At 39.1% G+C, this 22,948-nt stretch overlaps 1 protein-coding gene across 1 annotated transcript in view; it reads right to left on the bottom strand.

The window, feature by feature from the left end:
- The window catches only part of ASPH (aspartate beta-hydroxylase), a 220,265-nt gene that overhangs the window by 138,883 nt on the left and 58,434 nt on the right, over positions 1-22,948 (bottom strand). Inside the window, 6 exon segments of the mRNA XM_036830432.1 lie at positions 2,478-2,528; positions 3,022-3,078; positions 4,652-4,684; positions 8,406-8,528; positions 12,514-12,588; positions 15,492-15,584. Coding sequence (XP_036686327.1) covers positions 2,478-2,528; positions 3,022-3,078; positions 4,652-4,684; positions 8,406-8,528; positions 12,514-12,588; positions 15,492-15,584 — 432 coding nt within the window.

Below are 22,948 nucleotides of genomic sequence, written 5' to 3'. Positions count from 1 at the left end.
AGAGAAGGAAAAGACCTACAATAACAAACCCAAAACAATTAAGAAAGTAGTAAAGCTTTACAGCTGTCACTGTTTGCAGATGACATGATACTGTACATAGAGAATCCTAAAGATGCTACCAGAAAACTACTAGAGCTAATCAATGAGTTTGGTAAAGTAGCAGGATACAAAATTAATGCACAGAAATCTCTTGCATTCCTATACACTAATGATGAAAAATCTGAAAGAGAAATTAAGAAAACACTCCCATTTACCACTGCAACAAAAAGAATAAAATACCTAGGAATAAACCTACCTAAGGAGACAAAAGACCTGTATGCAGAAAACTATGACACTGATGAAAGAAAATAAAGATGATACAAACAGATGGAGAGATATACCACGTTCTTGGATTGGAATAATCAACACTGTGAAAATGACTATACTACCCAAAGCCATCTACAGATTCAATGCAATCCCTATCAGACTACCAATGGCATTTTTCAGAGAACTAGAACAAAAAATTTCACAATGGGTATGCAAACACAAGACCCCGAATAGCCAAAGCAATCTTGAGAAATTAAAACGGAGCTGGAGGAATCAGGCTACCGGACTTCAGACTATACTACAAATCTACAGTAATCAAAATAGTATGGTGCTGGCACAAAAACAGAAATATAGATCAGTGGAACAGGAGAGAAAGCCCAGAGATAAACTCATGCACATATGGTCACCTTATGATTGATAAAGGAGGCAAGAATATACAATGGAGAAAAGACAGCCTCTTCAATAAGTGGTGCTGGGAAAACTGGACAGCTACATGTAAAAGAATGAAATTAGAACAAGCCCTAACACCATACACAAAAATAAACTCAAAATGGATTAAAGACCTAAATGTAAGGCCAGACACTATAAAACTCTTAGAGGAAAACATAGGCAGAACACTCTATAACATAAATCACAGCAAGATCGTTTATGACCCACCTCCTAGAGAAATGGAAATAAAAACAAAAATAAACAAATGGGACCTAATACAACTTAAAAGCTTTTGCACAGCAAAGGAAACCATAAACAAGACGAAAAGCCAACCCTCAGAATGGGAGAAAATATTTGCAAACGAAGCAACTGACAAAGGATTAATCCCCCAAATATACAAGCAGCTCATGCAGCTCAATATCAAAAAAACAAACAAGCCAATCCAAAAATAGGTAGAAGACCTAAACAGACATTTCTCCAAAGAAAATATACAGATTGCCAACAAACACATGAAAGGATGCTCAACATCACTAATCATTAGAGAAATGCAAATCAAAACTACAATGAGGTATCACCTCACACCAGTCAGAATGGCCATCATGAAAAAATCAAGAAACAATAAATGCTGGAGAGGGTATGGAGAAAAGGGAACCCTCTTGCACTGTTGGTGGGAATGTAAATTGATACAGCCACTATGGAGAACAGTAGGGAAGTTCCTTAAAAAACTAAATAGAACTACCATACGACCCAGCAATCCCACTACTGGGCATATACCCTGAGAAAACCATAATTCAAAAAGAGTCATGTACCACAATGTTCATTGCAGCTCTATTTACGATAGCCAGGATATGGAAGCAACCTAAGTGTCCATTGACAGATGAATGCATAAAGAAGGTGTGGCATATATATACAATGGAATATTACTCAGCCATAAAAACAAACGAAATTGAGTTATTTGTAGTGGGGGATGGACCTAGAGTCTGTCATACAGAGTGAAGTAAGTCAGAAAGAGAAAAACAAATACCATATGCTAACACATATATATGGAATCTAAAAAAAAAAAAAAAAAAGGTTCTGAAGAACCTAGGGGCAGGACAGGAATAAAGACGCAGAGGGAGAGAATGGACTTGAGGACACGGGGAGGGGGAAGGGTAAGCTGGGACGAAGTAAGAGACTGGCATGGACATATATACACTACCAAATGTAACATAGATAGCTAGTGGGAAGCAGCCCCATAGCACAGGGAGATCAGCTCGGTGCTTTGTGACCACCTAGAGGGGTGGGATAGGGAGGGTGGGAGAGAGACAGAAGAGGGAGGGGATATGGGGATATATGTATATGTATAGCTGATTCACTTTGTTGTACAGCAGAAACTAACACACCATTGTAAAGGAATTATACTCCAGTAAAGACGTTAAAAAATAAAATAAAATAAAATAAAAAAATAAAACTGAGGCATTGTTGTCAAAAACAAAAAAAATTCCTCAGATTGGCATAAAGCAAGACATTCAGAAGAAACATTAGGAATTAATATCCTCTTTTGTTGTGAGGTGGTGGTAGATGAGATGAAATATGAAAGCCTGATATTCTTTGAATAACCTAATTTTGTTGCAAAGCAAAAAGTCTTGTATTTGGTGTTAAAATTATGTCTTTGACCCATCGAAAGAAAAGTCACCAGGTTAACAGAGCATTGCAACCATAGAGCTGGAAGTATGTTTAACATCTAATGAAAACGTCCATACCTGCTTCTTGATACGTTCTTCCAGCATCATCTACCACTGGTTCACTGGAATCTAAAAAGAAGAAACACATTTTTGACAAACCTGAACAAACCAAACACATTGCTAGACACTATTCTAAAATATTTACAAATTAATTCTAAACCTCACAGATGTGTAAGATAGACAGTATTATCATTATTTAATAAAACTGAAGCTGAATAACATTCCATAATTTTCTCTCCAGTCACAAAGATAGGAAGGAGCAGAACTAGGGTTTGTACCCAGTCTGGCTCCACTAGATCATATGCCCCGTTCATTTCCAGATATTCTTTCCAGTATCCTCTCTACAAAGATCAAAATCCCAACAGTGGTCTGAAAAACACATCCCCTTTTCCCCCACTTCTTCATGTAATATTAAACTATATTCAGAAATGTATATAATATATGGGCAGCCAAAAATGACTGAGTATTATAAAGAGATTTCTATGTTGTATCAGAGTGAATCATTAACCTTGGTTGAAAATGACCTTGGCCACTGCCTCAAACAGAAACATACATCACGGACCTGGATTTTCCTGTTCATGTATCATGTCTTCCATATCCTGACTGTAGGCTGGTGAAGCTATAAATTAGGAAACAATTAGGAAATTACAAATATGCCTCAGAAAAGGATTACACTTGATAGTTAAAACAAGACAAGCACAATTTCTAGTAAAGAGAGAAATCAAATCAAAATGATGATCAAACTTACATTCATTCATGAAACAAACACGTACTAACTGTGCTAAATGCCAAATACAAAGGTAAATAAGAAAGTCTCCATCATCGATGTAATTGAACCACAAAATCGTGGAGCTATAGTCTCATTTAGCTTATGCAAATTCAACTATATTCACAAAACAAAAAGTGAAGCAGAGACACAGAGAGAGCAGTGCAGGTGAACCCTCCTCCCAGGCACCCAGCAGGCACTTGCCTGAGTGAGCCTGAGCAAGGACACACATTCCCAGCCCGTAACTTGGACTCAACACCTGAGTACCCCCAGACTGCAATGTAATTCTAGCGTTTACAGGTGCCTATTGTTGAAATAATATAGGTCTTAAATGCCAGCCAACAATATCCTGTGGTCCTTAAGCACAGAAAGAGGGATCTATTCCAACACTTGAAGAAAAACCAGCCAACAACACAGGCTTATGGGAAGATGGTGTGTCCATCTCCAGTGTGGTCATACCTTCTGGGGACACATGACATGTGACAATACACAATTTTGCCCATTCACTAACTTGCTAATTTAAGACTACAAAACATGCAATTATATAGTATCTTTTTTTTTCTTAATTTTTATTGGAGTAGAGTTGATTTATAGTTCAGGTTTTTCCATAACATCTTATGAAAAAACCCAAACGAACTTTTTGGCCAACCCAATACAATGTTGTGTTAGTTTCTGCTGTACAGCAAAGTGAATCAGTTATACGTATACATATATCCATTCTTTTTTTTAGATTCTTTCCCCATATAAGTCATCACAGAGTATTGAGTAGAGTTCCCTGTGCTATACAGTAGGTTCTTATTAGTTACCTACTTTGTATATAGTAGTGTATCTTTTTGTCACTTATCTTTTTATTTTTTTCCTATTTTATTTACTTATTTATTTATTTTTATTGACATATAGCTGGTTTACAATGTTGTGTTAATTTCTGCTGTACAGCAAAGTGATTCAGTTATACATATATATACATTCTTTTTTGTATTCTTTTCCACTATGGTTTATCACAGGATATTGAATATAGTTCCCTTTGCTATACAGTAGGACCTTGTTCTTTATCCATCCTATATATACTAGTTTGCATCTGCTAATCCCGAACTCCCACATTATCTTTTGACCTAATAATCCCACTACTGAGAATTTATCCTCAGGAAGTAGACTTCAAAAGCACAAAAACTATATTCATATATGTGTGTGTGTGTGTGTGTGTGTGTGTGTGTATGTATATATATGTGCATACATACATACATATACACACACACATATATAAACCTGTGATATAATATGTATTATATAATATTAACTACATATTATGTGATATTTGATATAAAATATATTAAAATTAATAAATAATGTTATCTCTCTTTCTCATGACGCTCTTTTATAGGAAAAGACTCATTCTAAGCAAAAAAGAATAGTATTAAATTTTCACCTGTCTCTTCTACATGGTAGCTATCTTCAGTTTCTGAAAAAAATAACATTAAATAAATATTGTTACTTTCATAAAATGGTATGTTTATATATTGTATATGTATATTCTGAATGAATGTTTATCATTGATTTTATTTTGAAAGCAAATAACTATTAAAATAAAACATGAAAATATCAATTAAATGTCTGCTAAACACTTTATCTTTCACTAGAACTACACTTAGAAACGTCTCACACATTGTCTTATATGATCCACTTAACAACCCCACGAGGTTGACAAATACTATAACGTGCGCTAAAGAGGGAGAAAGATTTAGACAGAGTAACACCGTGGTGACAAAGCTATGCCCCCATCACATTCCACTGTGCTGTTCTATTTTCTAGACACTCCTGCCATCTTCGAGAGCAAAAGCACATTGTCTCCACACGAGAACACAAAGGAAGAACCCAGAGCCTTTATAAGTTTGGGGAGCTAAAAGGTAAATGGGTTGATACCTTCACCCACATACTGCTGATGGCAAAGTGCTGCCACTCATGTGACCCTTGTTATTTAACAGCCACATGGAGTGTAAATATTTTTAATTTCTGAAGACTTTTTTTTAAAATTTATTTTTGGCTGCGTTGGGTCTTCGTTGCTGCACGCAGGCTTTCTCTAGTTGCGGCGAGGGGGGGCTACTCTTCGTTGCGGTGAGCGGGCTTCTCATTGCAGTGGCTTCTCTTGTTGCGGAGCACAGGCTCTAGGCGTGCAGGCTTCAGTAGTTGTGGCACGTGGGCTCAGCAGTTGTGGCTCGTGGGCTCTAGAGTGCAGGCTCAGTAGTTGTGGTGCACGGGCTTAGTTGCTTCGCGGCATGTGGGATCCTCCCAGACCAGGGCTCGAACCCATGTCCCCTGCACTGGCAGGCGGATTCTTAACCACTGTGCCCTGGTGGAATCAGGCAAAACACAGGGAAGTTCTAATTTCTGAAGACTTTTAACAAGCAACTTTTATGTTCACACTGAATCTATGTCCCAGTTAAAACTTAGGTCATAAAATAAGGTTTCTTCAATTTATGAACTTTTTAGAAATGTTTCTTCCTACTCCCAATCTATAACTCCTAACCTCAAAAATATCAAATGTCTTATGTTTCAGATTCTTTGAGGGTCTTAATTGAAATTTTTTGTATAAGCAGCATCTAGCATACCAAAATTCTGAGCAACTGTCAATCTTCCTGAGCTATCCTGGCTGAAGATGGGAGAGAGCAAGAGATTCCAGGGAAGTGTGGAAATCATTTCATCAGCATTCCTACTCAGAACTTAGAAATGTTTTTCCCATAGAAATCATGATATGCATGATAACTAAAGGTCTAAAGTTCAAAAGCTAGTCTGTAAATGCCTATTTTCAATGCACAATCCAGCTGGAATCAAACACAAGTTCAAAAGCATTTTGAACTTACATTTTCTCCCCCAAATTATGCATTATATACAATTCTGTAGGTTCGTATGGAAACCAAACCATCACTTTTAACGTTATTTCTATGGAAAAGTGCATTTTCTGCTCTCAACAACAGGCACCAATATAAGCTTTTGAAAATACATTCATTCATAAATTAGGAGCTGTTTGCTTCTCAAGTAGTTCCCCAATATTGTGAGAAGTAGATCTACTTAACATCTTCATAACGTTTATGCTTTAAAATAGTCCTTGCAACCATTTACCAACTGCATTGTCTGAGGCTACCTGACCTCTCAATTCTTACGTGGCCGGGACGAGTCCTGTGTGTTTTGCCTGATTCCCACTGACTCTGAGCACAAGCCTTAACCAGTTCAGACACAGCAGAGCAGGAAGTGAGGTGAGGCCCAGGAGACAGGAAACAGCCCAACCATACCTGGGCTCAACGCTGGCAGCAATTATGTGTCACCTGGGGAGCTTTTACAATCATCCATTTTGGGGGCTCCGCACCCCAAACACTCTGATTCACTTTGATCAGGGTGGGTCACTGGAATTCTTTTAAAAGCTCCCCAGGGGATACTAAAATGCAGCCAGGATCGGAAGTGGTGTGGTGGGATACCAGCCCATCTTAGTGGATCATGTTCATAAGAGGTTGTCTCTCTGAATCCACGACCCTACGGCTCCAGACCTTCCTACCTTTACTAGCGCTGCGGATCCGATCTACCGCCTGTTTCTTACCATTCTGTCCAGCTCTCTAAACTCAACTTAGGCTGAGCTAACCCTTGAACCCTACCAGGCACCTCCAGTCTAGACCCTCTGCGGCCGGTGGTGCTGTGTTGTTACACGGGTCCTAAAGACTCTGACGATTACTACATAGCGGGGTGCATTGTGTAACTGTTCACTTTGCGTTGGTGCCATCAACCACTCCCCCTGGTTTCAGCATAGGCTTGTTTTCTTGTGTCACTCTTTAGAAATAAAACATCCCTCTTAAATAAACAAGGTTCCCTTAGTACTCATTTTAAGTATAAAATGATATCATTTATATATTTTAAATAAAATGACAAAAATCAGTCAGAGTACAAAACTTGTGGCTTAAAACCACTAAGGTTTTAAAGGACTACTTTAAGAAAAGAGTACAGGGGGCTTCCCTGGCGGCGCAGTGGTTGAGAATCTGCCTGCCAATGCAGGGGACACGGGTTCGAGCCCTGGTCTGGGAAGATCCCACATGCCGCGGAGCAACTGGGCCCGTGAGCCACAATGACTGAGCCTGCGCATCTGGAGCCTGTGCTCTGCAACAAGAGAGGCCGTGACAGTGAGAGGCCCGCGCACTGCGATGAAGAGTGGCCCCCGCTCGCTGCAACTAGAGAAAGCCCTCGCACAGAAACGAAGACCCAACACAGCCAAAAATAAATAAATAAATAAATAAATTTATTTAAAAAAAAAAAGAAAAGAAAAGAGTACAGAGTAGATACCAAAAGAACAAAGCATGTGGACTTAATTTAGCAGGGCTCCAAATAATCATGGTAGCCTCACATTAAAGCACAGCAGAGCAATAAGTATACAAATAAAAATTTTTCTATATGTCAGTAGCGAATAGCAATAATTCTGACTTGCCTATTGCAAATAATACAAAGTAAACTACTCAACTGATATGTAAGTAACTAGCATTTAATTTAAAATATTGATATACACAGATGTCAGCAAACTATGGTCCATATGTAGTCTACATTGGGCCTGCCTCCTGACTTTCTAATTAAAATTTTACTGGAACACGGCTACACTTATCCAATTAGGCATTGTCCAGGGCTGCTTTTGCACCGTGGTAGCAGAGATGAGTAGTTGGGACAGAGGTTGCATGGTCCGCAAAGCCTAAAATATTGACCGGCTGGCCGTTTACAGAAAAAGTTTGCCAATGCCTAGGCTATGAACTGTATTCTACCCACTGTAGTTATAGAGTTTATTTTAGAACAAGAGCCTGTGATAGATTATCAAGGTCAATATTTCATCAGTTGTTTGAATTTCTTACAAAAATGGTACTCTAGGAAGGAGAGTACAGTAAAAGTAAATGTGCTGAAGGATTTCACTTACATCCTATAAGAAATGTATATATCCTTAGAATTTCCCCTAGTGTACTTTGAATTAAAAAATTGGGATATCTTTATTTTAGGGAAAAGACTTATTTTAACTGAAGTTTTCAGCTTCAACTTAAAAAAAAAACTTTAGATAAAAGTTAAATATTGGTTTTAAAGGTGTTTAAGAAATCTTTCAATAATCGTAATTACAAATTACCTATTGTGTTTTATTCTGAAACCAAAAAAATGTGTTCTACCTTCATGAACTGCTCCAGTTCCCACAGGTTCATATCTATCATCTACATCACTTCCTGCAAAGACACCATCTTCGGGCTGCAGTTCTCCTGCTGGTCCGTCCTGTTCTTGGTGCAGGTCCTCTCCTTGAACAATGATAATGAACAAAGTGACACAGGTCTACAGCAAGGGCCCCAGGCAGCAGCCCACACAGACACAGACGCCCCATCTGAAAGGCTGCCACATACCCACTTCAGCTGCTCGGCATGCCCTGCCCCTTTTCTGGGCCACTGCACTTGCTGAAACTCTGTCCTCTCTCTGGCCAAGGGCTAGTCCACCCAAGGGGGTAACAGGTCTTCTCTCACTAGACAATAAACTCACCAAGGACAGGGACCTCACATATTTTGGCGACTATGTATGCCCAGCCCCTGGGGCCATGACTAAGCCATAGGTAGTTCTCAATACATATTTAATAAGTGAATAAATGAATTCAGAATTCTTACTATATTTGCCTCTTTAATTATCACTAGGTCAGAGGGAAGGTCACCTTGCGACCTTCCACTGAGAACTGACGTAAAATTCCATGTAACAATCTTAAGTAACTCTCTGCAAATATTCTATCACAAAGAACATCAGGCCACCAGCTAAACCGTATGCCAGGTCATCCGCATTGGTTCAGCTGCATTATACTTTGCTTCTAAAGGTTGCTATGTTTAGCCTTTAAGTTATGCTAAGATGCTCATTTTCTCTTCTGAGACTTTCACGATACACTGAACCATTCTGCTTCTCTTGTGAAGATGTTGGACATGCTGCATTACTCCACTGCCACATGGGTTAGCTTGTCATCGTGGTGTAAGACATTCTCCCAGTAGTAACTTGCCATGGCCTCAAGCAGAGGACGCTCTGGATGCAGCAGTCTAACGCGAGAACTCAAGGGAACTAGACTTAGGTGTGCAGTGCAGTATTGCTCTAGGAGTGTGTGGTCTGGGATATCTGACTCCAGATCTAGGTCTGTCTCTAGACCAGCTGTGTGACCCTGGGAGAGTTACTTAATGACTCTGTGCCTAAGATTTCTCTTCCATAAAAAAAGAAATAGTAAGAGTACCTACTCACAGCATCGTTGTGAGGACTGAAGCACTTAGAAAAAAGCCTGGCCCATAATAAGTATTTAGGTTTTATTGCTGCTGTGCTGCTTCTGCTGTCGTTAATATTTTTACCATCATCATCTCAGTAATAACAATACTACTACTTCTACTGCTACAGAACTGCCCCCCACCACACTGCAGGACAGTGTCCTTAGTCACTTTACTTCTGGTGTGGCCCAGGGATGCTCTCAGGTGTTACTGGACTATCAGGCCCTTTTCTGTTGACACCATTTGTTTGTCTTCTGTCTTCTCATCACAGCCTGCTATCTTGTTTCTCCTCAGTTGAGATCTTCTGCTTCTCAGCAAACCAGTCACCAATTCTTCCTGTCACTAACCATACAACTCTTTTTCTTCTTTTCTTCTTGCCATGTTCCTTTTCCCTTACTCTCATTTACTCAGTCTAATTTTACAGTTTTCATGTGAGCGGGACTGAGCTCTTTCAGCCATCTACTCAATGGAAGCCCCTGCTCTCATAGGGAAACCAACCGAGCACCGTACACTGTCTGTGAGTCTCCACGGCCCAGGGACAGCCTGCCATGAGGAAAACAGTCTCCTGAGAGTTTGCTAGACCTCACCGGAGGCACTGCCATGCCCTCTTGCAGCTGCTGCACCAACCCTATGAGGTAGCAATTATCCCACTTTGAAGGATGAGGGGCTTGAGGAACTTGACTAAGGCCACACAGCTAATAAATGCAACTGCAGGACCCAAACCTGACAATGAAATACAGAATAACAGGGACAGAGAGTCTACTCTAGAGACGGTGTCAGGGAGGCCAAGTTTGGTCTGATAAGATGTGAAGACTGGAACACACACACGCACATACTAACAGAAGAGAGAGCAAGTTAAAAGCCCCATGGTAGGGACAGGCCTGGCAATGACAAAGAAAAAAGGGAAGGCCAGTTGAGCTACAGAAAAGTGACCAAGGGGAGAGAGAGACCAGGCCCAGACAAGGCACAGTGGGCTCGGCCACATCAAACAGGGGGTGTAGAGGAGCAAAGATGGAAACAGGGGCCCAAGTGGATGGGAAGAGGGGATGGTGGTAGCTGACACATGGCAGAAGTCAAAATACGTTTTGGAGGCAAAGCTGAAGGGATCGGCTGATGGATTACATATGAGGGGAGAAGAGGAGAGAGAAATCAAGGAAAACTCCCAGGATGCTAGCTTAAGCAACTAAGTGGATAGGGAGACCATTAACTAAAGACTAGAATAAGAGTAAAACATTTTTGCAGGTGAGCAGGGGAGCTGTGAGATGGAGAGGAATCAAGAATTCAGTTTTAGGAATATTTTAAGCCTGAGATACCCATAAAACATACAAATAGAGATAAGAATATGCAGTTAGATAATCCAGGTGCTTAGGTGAGCGATCAGGGCTGTAGATATATATTCAGAAGCAATATTTAATATTTAAATAATATTTAAAGTCATGGCCTGTGATTTTCTAAGGAGAAAGTCTTGATAAAGAAGAGGTCCAAGGAACACAATCCAGTGCTAGCCTGGATTTCTCTCTCCTCTGTCTGACATCCTGCACCCACCCACCTAAATGTCTACCACACCCTTCACTTCCTTCTTCCCCTACCTTTGGAACCTTTGGTGAAATTTAGTTTGACCAACCATCTCGACTCACTTGTGTCACCGGTACCACCTCCCATCTGATCTCCCTGCTGACATCTCCTTCACCTTATTTTTCACGCTGACAGAATACACAACACTCCTTCACACCCTCCAATGCTTCCAACTCCTCTTAGAATCAAGTAAAAATATCCTTCCCTTCATCTCTCCACCTCCGTTCAGACCCTTTCGGCCTCTGGACTTTCACACATGCCATGCCCTTTGCTTAAACATTACTCTTTACTAATAGCATTCGCCTGGCAAAGCACTACACCATTCTCCAGCTCCTACATCAGTATGTCATTTTCTCCAGGAAGCCTCTGCTAACCCCACATAGCATCACGTGTTTCACCATCACAGCACTTACCTCGACATCTTGAAATCAATCATGTATTGAGATTGCATCTTCCTTGTGTTAGGTTAAAATAAAAAATTTAAAAAAAGATATAGGACGGGAAAGCCTGCGTTTGCTTATACAGGCAGATATGCTCAGGTGAAGTAGCTTTTCTAGCTGAGAAGAAACTGGTAATCAAAGGACACAGGCTCCTAGACCCCAGCAGCCCAGGGCAAAAACCTACAACGCAGCCAAAGCTGCCAAACGCAGCCAAAGGAGCACAGATGGAGCTGGGTGGGATGCTTCACACTGAACTCCAAAATACCTAAGACTGAATAAGATACTTTAGCTGGCCTGCAAAAGCCCAAGTTAAATGATAGGGAATTCTGTTTGTTTTTAAGAAACATTATTTTTTTCCTCCAGGACTACCTTCAGCTCACACCAGACCACTGAAAGTATCCAGATACCATGTGTTCTGCCCTCTTCAAAATCCTTCTGTTACATTTCGGGGTTATATTCTGTGCTTTTATCAACAGATGCTTCAAGAAACAGTCTTATAAAATCTTAAAAACACTGGTTTCTATAGTATCATTTAATATTCTCTGTACAGAACTTAACATAAGGAACTTTTTAGATTCTTTAAGTAAACAGCATGTTTACTTCTTCTCTAGTAATATGACCTACATAATTTAAAGTTTCCCCTTTTTTGCTTTGGCGGCCACCCAAGCATTCAGTATAATTTGAGGGCTGAAGACAGCTCCAGGAGAGCCCATTACAGCTCCCTTGGTTCTGTTCTATTCCCCTCCTCCCGGTTGCTGATGTATTTGTTCTGGATGTATCACTGGTCTCTGTTTGCTTATTCTCTTAACAATAAAATGGGGTAAAATAAAATGAGTGTAGTGTTATTTTAGAAATACTTGTCCTCCAATAGCTTTTTAAAAAGCCCACTTAATTATTATTTAAATTTCAAAATAATGTCCAAGTCATTTTAGGTAATTAACCATTATTTTAGTAATGCATGAAACACAGATTTTAATTCATACCATGTTCTGCGTATACCGTTTCATCAAGAAGTGACTGAACTTGTTCTTGTACTTCATCTTCAATATTCTGAGGCCCTAAAATAATTAAAACATAACTAAGTAGAAAAAATCTAGACATTAACGTAGAACATGAAATATGGCCTCCACATATACACATTAAAATGAATATTTTGGACTAATCAACTATGTACCCTTTTCCTATCAGCTTAGCCCTTTTTTTATGTTGGCAAATATGGTAGATATTTAAAGTTGGGTTTATTTTGACAGCAGATATAAATGCTAAACGACTTCATAAGATTTTAAAACATAGGAAACTAACTCGGGTTCAGATTTCTCTTTAAAAAAAAAAAAACCTCACTCAGAGCAAAATTATTTCAGTTTCTAGTTAACAAAATTCACACTAACGATAGAAAAAGCAAATGGGAAGGGCAAAGCTTTCAGAAAAGGAAGTACTGGGAAATAAAGACAAAATGCGGAAGAAGAGGTCAATAAGATTAAAGTACATGGTCAACCACTGTCTTTCCCAACAGTCAGGAGAAAGGGCTCCCCGGCTGGCGTGAGGGCTGGGATGCTTGGCTGCCCGCTCCCAGAAGGTGTCAGGAAGCGTGAGAAGAAGACCTTACAAGACAATCCTCCCAGCTTGGGAGAACCTCATCTGACAGTCACATCTGTCATAATGTAAATTACAGACGTGAACAACATTAGTAATGACATTGCGACTACACTGGGGTGCTTATCGGATTATCAGGCTTATTGCAACATCATACAACAAACAAGAAGCTATAATTACACTGACACTATTACAAATTTTCTGTCTAACAGACATCATCTATGTTCACTAAATAGAAGTAGCACCAGACGTAGTATCATGAATGCCATCACATGAGATAATGCCAACGACATCAGTTATACTGACAAACTGATCTTCAGTTGACAAAAACAGAATAAGTTAATCTGAACTTCAGATTCAAAAAAACTGTAAGACTCTACTATGCTAATTATACTACGAAACCATTTCTAAAGCACAGAGTGCCTTCTATTTTTATAGATGTTTATATTTCACAAACTACTTTTATACATATTCTCACAGAATTATAGGAGACCTTCCCAATCTCTGTTCTTCCCTCACACAATGCCCACGATAGCTTCCTAGCAGAGTTCCCAGTTTTACAACTGCTGACAGCACCAACCACAGAAAATATAATGTGAGTAAAGAGGAGTAGAGATTGGAACTCTGTTCCTCTGCTTAAACCCTTCAATGGCTTCCTTTGCCTGAACAGATGAAAATCTAAGTTCCTTGAAGCCCCAGAAGGAAATGCAAGACCTCCACAATCTAGCCTTCACATGCCTCTCTAAAATCATCTGCTACCAGCACTGGCTTAGAACTTGGTGACTGCGCCATGCTGTTTCATCTTTCTACGAGTCTCTGATGCCCCTCCTTTCCCCTGGGGAAGGTGAGTAAAGGCAAAAAAAAACAAAAACAAAAAACACCAGGCTGCAGTGAGTTAAAAACTAAGTGTAAATAAGGCAAAAAAGCAACTGCAAATTCTTCTTTCAAAAGTGTAGCTAGTACAACAAGGAGAGAGACTGGAGGGCAGATGGAGAGAACTATAGGGATCAAAGGGGTGGTTATTTCATTGTATTTTAATGAAAGATATGTACCTCTGTTAATAGAATAGGTGGGTAGTCAGAGAAGACAGAAGGTAAAGACCTAGGTAAGAGGAAGGTTGAGAAGGCAACGTTTAAACTAAATCAAATATCACCAAGAAGTTGAAAAGGATATGAGGTGATAACAAACTGAAGGACTTAGGAGGACAAGTTATCAGTAATATGCAAAGAGTAATATGAACAAAGAATAAAAAAAGGAGGAGAGAAAGCAAATAGTACATTTTGGAGTAAGTACCAGCTTTGAAAACCAAGATTTTTAAAAATTATAAATTAATCTAGTACAAAGTAAAATTGAAGTGCTAAATCCAAATATACATTCAAATTATAAAACTTAAAAAAAAAAAAGAAAAACATCACTCTTGCTCTGAAGCCATGGTATGATTACAGCAATTCTACAGGAATGGGAGAGAGACAGGAAATTCTCCTGGGATTATTTGAGCAACAACAAAAAATAAGAGCAACATACTGATTTTTATTAAAAGGAAGGAAGGTAAATCAAATAGTATTCACCAGTACCTAGTGATAAAGTCAGCCCAAGTATTGATACCATCTGGACTCAGCAATAAAGTTGCCAGTAAATATGCAGTGTCATACCTAACACTTCCAATAGGTGGCAAAATGAAACCAAATTTTTGAGAACTACTGGGTAAATGAAAAATGTACAGAAATTAAATAGTACTTTGCAACAAAAATCAAAGCACGAATAGGAAATGATAGTAATGGAACCAAATTTCATTTACCAATTTATTAAGAGACTTCAGGAGTTTTCATCCTATGGGTCACAGGCCCTTGAGTGACTGAGGAAATACTTGAAATGAGCTATGAATTCATGCAGATGTAAAACAGGCTTCACAGAGGATCACACGGAGGCCTGAGAAGTCTTTTGTTGTAGACAGGAGACTCATATTAAATAGACTGGAAACACAGTAGACCTACTCTATTAAATAATGTGACCAAACTAGTGTACAGTACGTGTGTAATTTTACTTTCAATGTAATATGGCACAGTAGTCCTGGACTTGGAATCAAGAAACATGGCATTTAGTTCACAATGTTTCTAACTATGTTCAGACAAGGAGAAACCTCCTGTGCCTTGGATTCTTGATCTCAAAAATTACAACGATCCTGTATAAACTTTTTCTAGAAAAGAATAGAGTTCACTATAAAATTTCAGAAGACAAGAAGAGAAAGCATTTCATTATTCTGCAAACATTGTGAAACAAAATGATGGGTAAAACATGACTGTGGAAAGTGCTACCTGGGATACCTGGCAGCTGAGGTGCATCCAGTCAGAATTAGAGGAAAGCTTACCTGGCCCCTCCAGAACCTGATCCTGCAGCCAAGGGTACGGCTCGGCCTCTTCTGGTGGGACTGTTGGCTTTGGAGCAGATCTTTCTTTAAGGCCTGCATTTTTATTCACAAAATTAACTTAAGGTTTTTTTTCTTTTTTAAAAAATTTTTGACATGTTAAACCAAGTAAAACAATGTTTCCAAACACTTCATCAATACTGCCAGTAATTCAAAGTTTCCAAGACTTTATATTACACGAAAATGTTGATATGCTTAAAAACTGAAGTAGGAAAATAGTTTGTTCTTCAACTTCATCTGGGCCTTTAACATCTCTTTGCCTAAATTAACTTTTCATTTAAAAAATAATAATAAATCATTGTTTGAATCTTCACAAATCTCTAAAATATAGTCACAAAAACAATAAGCAAAGTAAAATAAAAAGTCATATCTGAACTTGCCAAAAGAAAATTCAGTATGAGTTCAATCTCCTCTCGTGTTCGTAAGGGACTAATTAACTTCTAACTCTTGGACTCCGAATTCAGCAATAAGACAATTAAGATACTCTGGAACTTTCTACTGTTATTTGCATGCACTCCATATTTTGATTTATATATAATTAATTATTACTCTTGAAAACTATAGTTAAATATGAGAGGAAATAATACATAAGTCACTATATACAATCTTCTAAAGGTAACATTTATGAGCAATATTATTCCATAAAAAAATATGGAAAAAAAAGTTATGTTTTTCCTTTTTTGTCTTAAGGAAGATAAGACATCAGGGTAAATTAACATGAAAGATGATTTTTAAAGTCAATGCTGGTCTAAAATCTATTATACTGCTAGTTCTTTGATATTTTATATGTAGCACATTAAAATACATCCTCAATTAAATACAACTATTTAGAAAACTAAATTAGATTGTCATGAGCCTGACAATTCCATTTACCAAACCCTGGGCTCTTGGCTACCCCACCGAGAATCTTGTACCAAGAGTAGCTACTATAGAGCATGTGTTCTGCATGTCAATAGCTGGAATGAAAAGGTCAGGACAGAACTGAGAGGCCTTTTCTAATCTTACGCAGCTTTATACAACTCAATGGAGATATACTATTGCAGTCTGGAAAATCCTCATTTCAATGTCACTTACTCTTCTGTTTTGGTTCTTTATATTTTCCCTTATTGTTCCCTTTTCTATAGCTCTTCATTTTTCTCCCACTGACAAAAACACCCTCCCACCATCCTCTCCCAGATCCTAAAAAGACATTGAAACAGATTCACAGGATCCCACCTCATCATTTATATTTCCTCTAGTTACTTATTTCTGATACGACTTACCCAAAAAACCTAACGTTAGAAAACAAACACCAATACATACAGTCGTGTTCTACTCCTAACTAGAGATTCCTGAGAAAGCATACACACATAGGCACAGATCCTAATTGTAATTCACTTTCAGGGCATGGGGGTAAGGGATGAAGGCTTATTAAAACATCTCATTTCAAATTCCAAATTCAGGGCTGAAAATTCCCATGCCCTTTTCCACTTAAATAACCCATGCTTACGTCTCTTAACTGTTACTGGAACAGGTATGGACTTACTCACGGCCAAGTTTTGCTGAATGAACAGGCTAAACTTTGAGTCTTCAGAATCAAGTCATTTATCTTTGCACTCTCAGCATCTCAGAAAACACCTGGTACATAGCAGGTGCTCAATAAACTGCTGCAAAAGGGCTGAGCACACCCTGTGTGTGACTGCTCTGCTCTTTAAAGGGCTGCAGACTCTCTGCAGGGCCAAGGCTATAGCTGCATCAGCAAGGCTTAGGGCTGTAGAGGAGGCAAGGGGGACTCACATCAATTTCCCTGCTACTATTTACCAACGAGATGCCTATTTGTGCTCTAGCAGCATCCACCATTTCAGTACCACAAGCCTAATTTGCCCGGACGGTCCGGTTTGTCTTTTGTCCTGGTATAATGACTTCACTCTCAAAAGCATCTCAGTTTGGATGAAAAATTACAGGGTCATTCTTCACTAATCCCATCTGTAGCAGGCTTTCAAAACTGTGCCCCATGGGTTCGATAAGCAGTAAAATATTCCCCCATCAAACAATAAAGATTTAAGCTGCCTGAAAATCCCGTTCTTACTGGATTCCGAGAAAAGTTTCATTTGAAAAAAATTTTGATCCTAAAAGTGCTTGAAAACAACTAGTACATCAATATTCAGACCCACAATGCCCCTAATAAACAGCTTTCTCTAAATCAGCTGGGAGTTATTGGTCTCTAAAATTGACACTGTAAAACGTGAAAAACAACAGGAGAAAGCAAAAGCGCATAACAAGAGAAAATACTGAGTAGTTTTCTTTTCTGTCCAAAGCAGCAGCTGAATTATAAATGTACTAATACCTGGTCACAGCTATTTTCCAGAGGTGAAATCAGTGCAAAAATAAACTATTTTGTAAACTTCAAAGAAGCTGAAGATCACATTAACACATCTCTTTCCCCAGACCCTTATAAACTTCCTAATATTTAACAAAAACACATTTTAGAATAATTCTTATTGTTTTGATAACCTATATGGAAGCTTTTACTGTGATGTTTCCAAGATTTTTTGTTACCCAAGTCCATTTTAATCCATGAATCCATGAAGTATTCCCCAGAAAATAGTGGTAAATCCATGTCTCATACAAGATTTTAGGCAAAAAGTAAACAAAAATTAAACAAGAAAAATAAATAAAATAAGGCAAAGGAAAGGTTTTCAAATTGGATTTATTATGAGGTACACATGGCAAGGATACAGCTCCGAAATAAATCTTCAACATCAGGTTATGAAATGAATGTATCGGTTCTGATGTCGATGTGACTGCAAACAACAAAACACCGACTCACACTGGCTTGAGCAAGAAGGAAATTTATTATTTAACAGCAGGTCGGCTGCCTCTCAGCCCTGGCTTTGTCTTCAGGGTGGCAATCCGGGCTCTCCCAGCTGCAAGCTCCTCTTTCAGACAAGACGATGTCCAGAAGCAAAGGACCACCTCTTGTTCTGCTTCTCTTAGGCTTGAGGAAGTCTTTCCTGGAACTTCTCACCATTCTTCCCTTTCAGTTTTAATAGTCAGAACCAGAACCCACTTCCATTCCTAAACTGGCAAGAGCAGGAGGACGACCACAGTTGTTTGACAGTGATTATCTAGGGCTGAATGAACGTTGCACGTCAACCATGACAGCTCCTGCATGATTTGGAAAACCAACTAGTTCCCTTAAAACACACCTTGTTTTTAGTTCTTTGAGCACATGAGACAAATACGGAAAAAATTTTTTTAATGTTTACATTTAATAAATGTATAAATTTTCTTCCAATTGTAATTAAAAAATGGATCAAGTTATAAAAAGTAAATGAAATGTGCACTTTAAATCAACCATTCATAGCAAATTTAATTACCTGATACAATTACTCTAGCCCAATATCAGCTTACTTCATTCACTACTACCCAACTACACCTGACCATAAGAGGAAAGAATAAGTGGATTTCCTTCCCATAAATACGTAACATTTTAAAGGTTACTAAATTGCATATTACATTCATTCATTCAACAAATATTTAGCACCCACTAATGCAAAGCATTGTTCTATAGAAAAGCAACACACAAAACCCCTACCCACCACAGAAAGGGATCAATTAAAAAGATAAGAAACATGAACTCTTTAGAGTATACCACTTGGGGAAAGTGGCAGGCCCTTAGGGAAAGGGGGCGGGACTATTTACAAAGAACTGATGAGGAAAGGACTCGTGGAAAAGACTGGAACAGATTCCTGAAGGACATCAGGGATGTGGCCCTGTGACTTACACCGGGGAAGAGTCTCCAGGTAAAGCTCTGGACCAGCAAGTACAAAATTCCTCAGCAGGGAGGGTGCCAGGAGTGAAGAATGACCAGGTGGCCAACACAGCTGGAGACACGGGCCTGAGGATCAGAAAGGTCCTGGACATGGGACTTCCCTGGCAGTCCAGTGGTCAAGACTTTGTCTTCCCATGCAGGGGGTGCGGGTTCAATCCCCGGTCAGGGAGCTAAGATCCCACATGCCTTGCAGCCAAACAACCAAAAACAAATAACAGAAGCAATATTGTAACAAATTCAATAAAGACTTTAAAAATGGTCCACATCAAAAAAAAAAAAAAATCTTTAAAAAAAAAAAAGAAAGAAAGAAAGGTCCCAGACACCTGGCTCGTACTCTGAATGAGAGTGAAGGATTCGCTTTTCATAAGAATCATATACAAACTGCTTTCTCAACAAAATGTGGGCCAGTAAGGATTATACATAGGATGATGCTTCATAGGCTCTCACAATCTTAGCCCATAAAAGCTAAGACATTTTAAAAATTAGTTTCTCAATCTTTGATTTACTAATTCAGTGGCATACAGAGGAATAAAAAGTTTGATCTTACCCATCCAGGTTACTCCAGCTGCTGCAATTCTTGCAGGCAAGTGCTCGGGGCTGCTGCTGTCTCAGATGCAAGCAGTCTAACATGTTAGACTGGGGTATAAATCAATATACCCCAAGAACAGCCCTAACCAGTACACGAAACTTGAGAAATATTCTGGGAAATCAATAAACCAGAAAGGCACACGTACTAATTTGCCATGCTAATCCTTGCTGTTGTTCTTCGCTTGTATAATCAGCAGGTACAATCTTGGCAGGTATCCCAAGAGCAGCCCTACTGCCAGGAACTATAAGAGCTTCCCTGACATGCAGTTAAGAGCCATTCCAGATTCAAATCATTTTCACATGACCCAAGGCGGACAGACAGGCTTCAGGAAGAGGATGACATAAATCTCAAAAGAATTAAACACTGTCAAAAAGATTCCTAAGAGCCTGGTTTCAGGACCAATGGAGGGACTCCACAAAGATGGGGTTGGAGTGGACTCAGTTTAACATCTCACAACAGGAGATCATGTGTAGGAGCTTAGGAACATCAGCCAAGAGGGCTGCCTTTGAATTCCATTTGAATCCCATCTTGAACACATTCCCACTGCTACAACTTTGGTCTCCACAAGTATGGAAGGCGGATAAAATAGTAACTCATTAGAAGGCTTTTAAGAATTAAATGAGATAATTTAAACCCAGAAAATACACATTTTCCCCATCAGTTAATGTTTTCCTTTATTTCTTCTAAAGAAACAAATCTACCTCTCCCTCCCGCCTGCCTTGCACACATACACACAACAACATGAACAAAGCTTAAGGCAACTTACAAGGTGGTTAAAACAATTACTGAAAAAGCTTCCGGGTTTTTCCTTAAAAAAATTTTTTTAAACATTTTTCACCTTTCTAATATTACTAACAGTGTATACAGACCTGATATATATTTTAATTATCTACTTTATATGTTAACCATTCAATAAACATCCATTGAATGCCTGTTAATATCAGTTACTATGATAGGTACTGGACATAAATCATAGTCTAATAACAAAGTCCCGGAATGAAGCAAAGTGAAGAGCATGATAATTGGAAGGCACACAATCCAACCACCTGGGAGGATCAGAGAACGTGAGGACAGATGTGATGACTTAGCTAGATACTGCGAGAGAGGCAGAAGGCAGCCCACCACACAGTGGGAGCATGTTGTACGCAGAGGGGAAGTGGGCAGGACAGGCAATAGTCCAGTTTATTTTTTCTCCATCCCCTGTTTAGCTCAGAGCATTTCATTGTAGGGACTGTATCCGCAGGGCCTAGAACAGCCCCCAGTACACTGCAGATACTCTGAATATTTCTTCAACGTATCAATAAATGGGAAATAGAGATGACACAGCATGTGGGTCTTCATTTCATTATCAAAAACAACACAGAAACTTTAAGTATATGCCTTCCTCTAATCTCTTTGAGAAGAAATATTTGAGGCAAGGAAGAAGTGACAGACAGACCTCTATGATGGATAGATGCTAATAAAGAGTGATAAATACATACATGAAGTGAAATCAAATGAGGTATGAAATGAGAACAAAGAAAAATAGATGATTTTCTGCTCTGTAGGGCTTAGAAAATGGAAGCTTTTGCAGAAATTGATTTCTACGTAAAAATGACATCCAAAACCAGTAATAAACATCTAGTTCATGTGGTTTTATCCTCAGGCAAATGGAGAAGGTAGGGCCTGACACTAAAGATTGTTACTGAGGATTTTTTCCAAGTACCCCAAACAAGATGTGCATGAGAATAAGCCTTCTGGGTCTGCTATGTAATACTCACCCTTCAGTTTCCTAAGAACAAACACTTTCTCTTTAGACAGAGACAGGGGAAAATGTAAAGAGCTTAACAAAATAAACTAATTCACCTGATAACTAAATGGCAGTATTTATCAAATGGCAATATTCTCTTACATTCCTTTAACTGCCTAAAGTTATTGTTGACCAAGGGTTGGGATGAGTTCTCTCAATTCCCAGGGCTCTAACTCTGAGATACCCATTCAGGCTCATCCCATTCAACCCTTCATATCTGGGTGGCAGCAGGAGGCATGGGGTGAGGAGGAGAGAAGGGGAAAACAATTCCAGAAAGTGCCTGCCTTTGGTGCGGATGAAATACAGGGTATAAATATTCACTGTGTGGCCTGCCCTGCACCTAGCCCCCCTTCTCCCGGTAAAAGCGCACTCATTTCGTTGAGGGACCGGTTCTCCATCATCCCAGTTTTAAGGGTGGCACTCACATGCCCTTGGTCTTGCAGTCACAGCTTGGTTACCCCATCCCCCATTCTGTAAGAATTAGTTATAAACAGGCGCACCGGGGACTCCAGGCTGCCTGAGAAGGAAGGCCACCTCCTGAGAGAGTCCAAAGATGGAGAGAGAGGTCCAGACCACTGTCTGAGCACCCAGAGCTAGCATAACCAAAGGACAAAAACCACAGCTACCCCTGGGCTTTACGGTCACGTGAACCAATCAATGTTTTTGGTCCACGTAAGCTAATTGGAATGGATTCACACATGTAACCAGAAGAATTCTGGAAAATACTTAGAAGTAAAGCTAAACGTGTTCCTAATATCCTGAGGAAGAATGATGAATGCTTTTTCCATAGAAACATAGTTACACTGAGACTTGCAGAACTGGAAATTAGGAATTGAATAGGTTTTTGTGGACTGGATAGAAAACCTCTAAAGACCATAAAATCGCTTCTATGGAAAAATGTGTTCTGGATACAAAGCAAACTTATAAATAGTTTTTCACACTTAGACTGGGTATGAAATTTCTCAATTATACCGTATACTTAAGACTACACTTTATTTCTTCATAACTTTTTTCTAGCCTTTACATTTCACATCTTGTGTTTCCATGTTGTAGCAGTATCCTTTAAATAACTAAGCATTCTTGCAGTTTTATACATATGTAACATTTAGAATTACTTTTATTTGCCCGCTCAATGATCTCAGTAAAACAAAGTAGGACCCAGTACACCCATTTTACAATGATACATTAGTTACAAAGAATAAAGAACT

Source organism: Balaenoptera musculus, chromosome 17 (assembly GCF_009873245.2).
Source record: "Balaenoptera musculus isolate JJ_BM4_2016_0621 chromosome 17, mBalMus1.pri.v3, whole genome shotgun sequence".
Classification (NCBI taxonomy): Eukaryota; Metazoa; Chordata; class Mammalia; order Artiodactyla; family Balaenopteridae; genus Balaenoptera; species Balaenoptera musculus.
The sequence above is the reverse complement of the archived record's forward strand: the minus strand, read 5'-3'. Positions and strand labels throughout refer to the sequence as shown.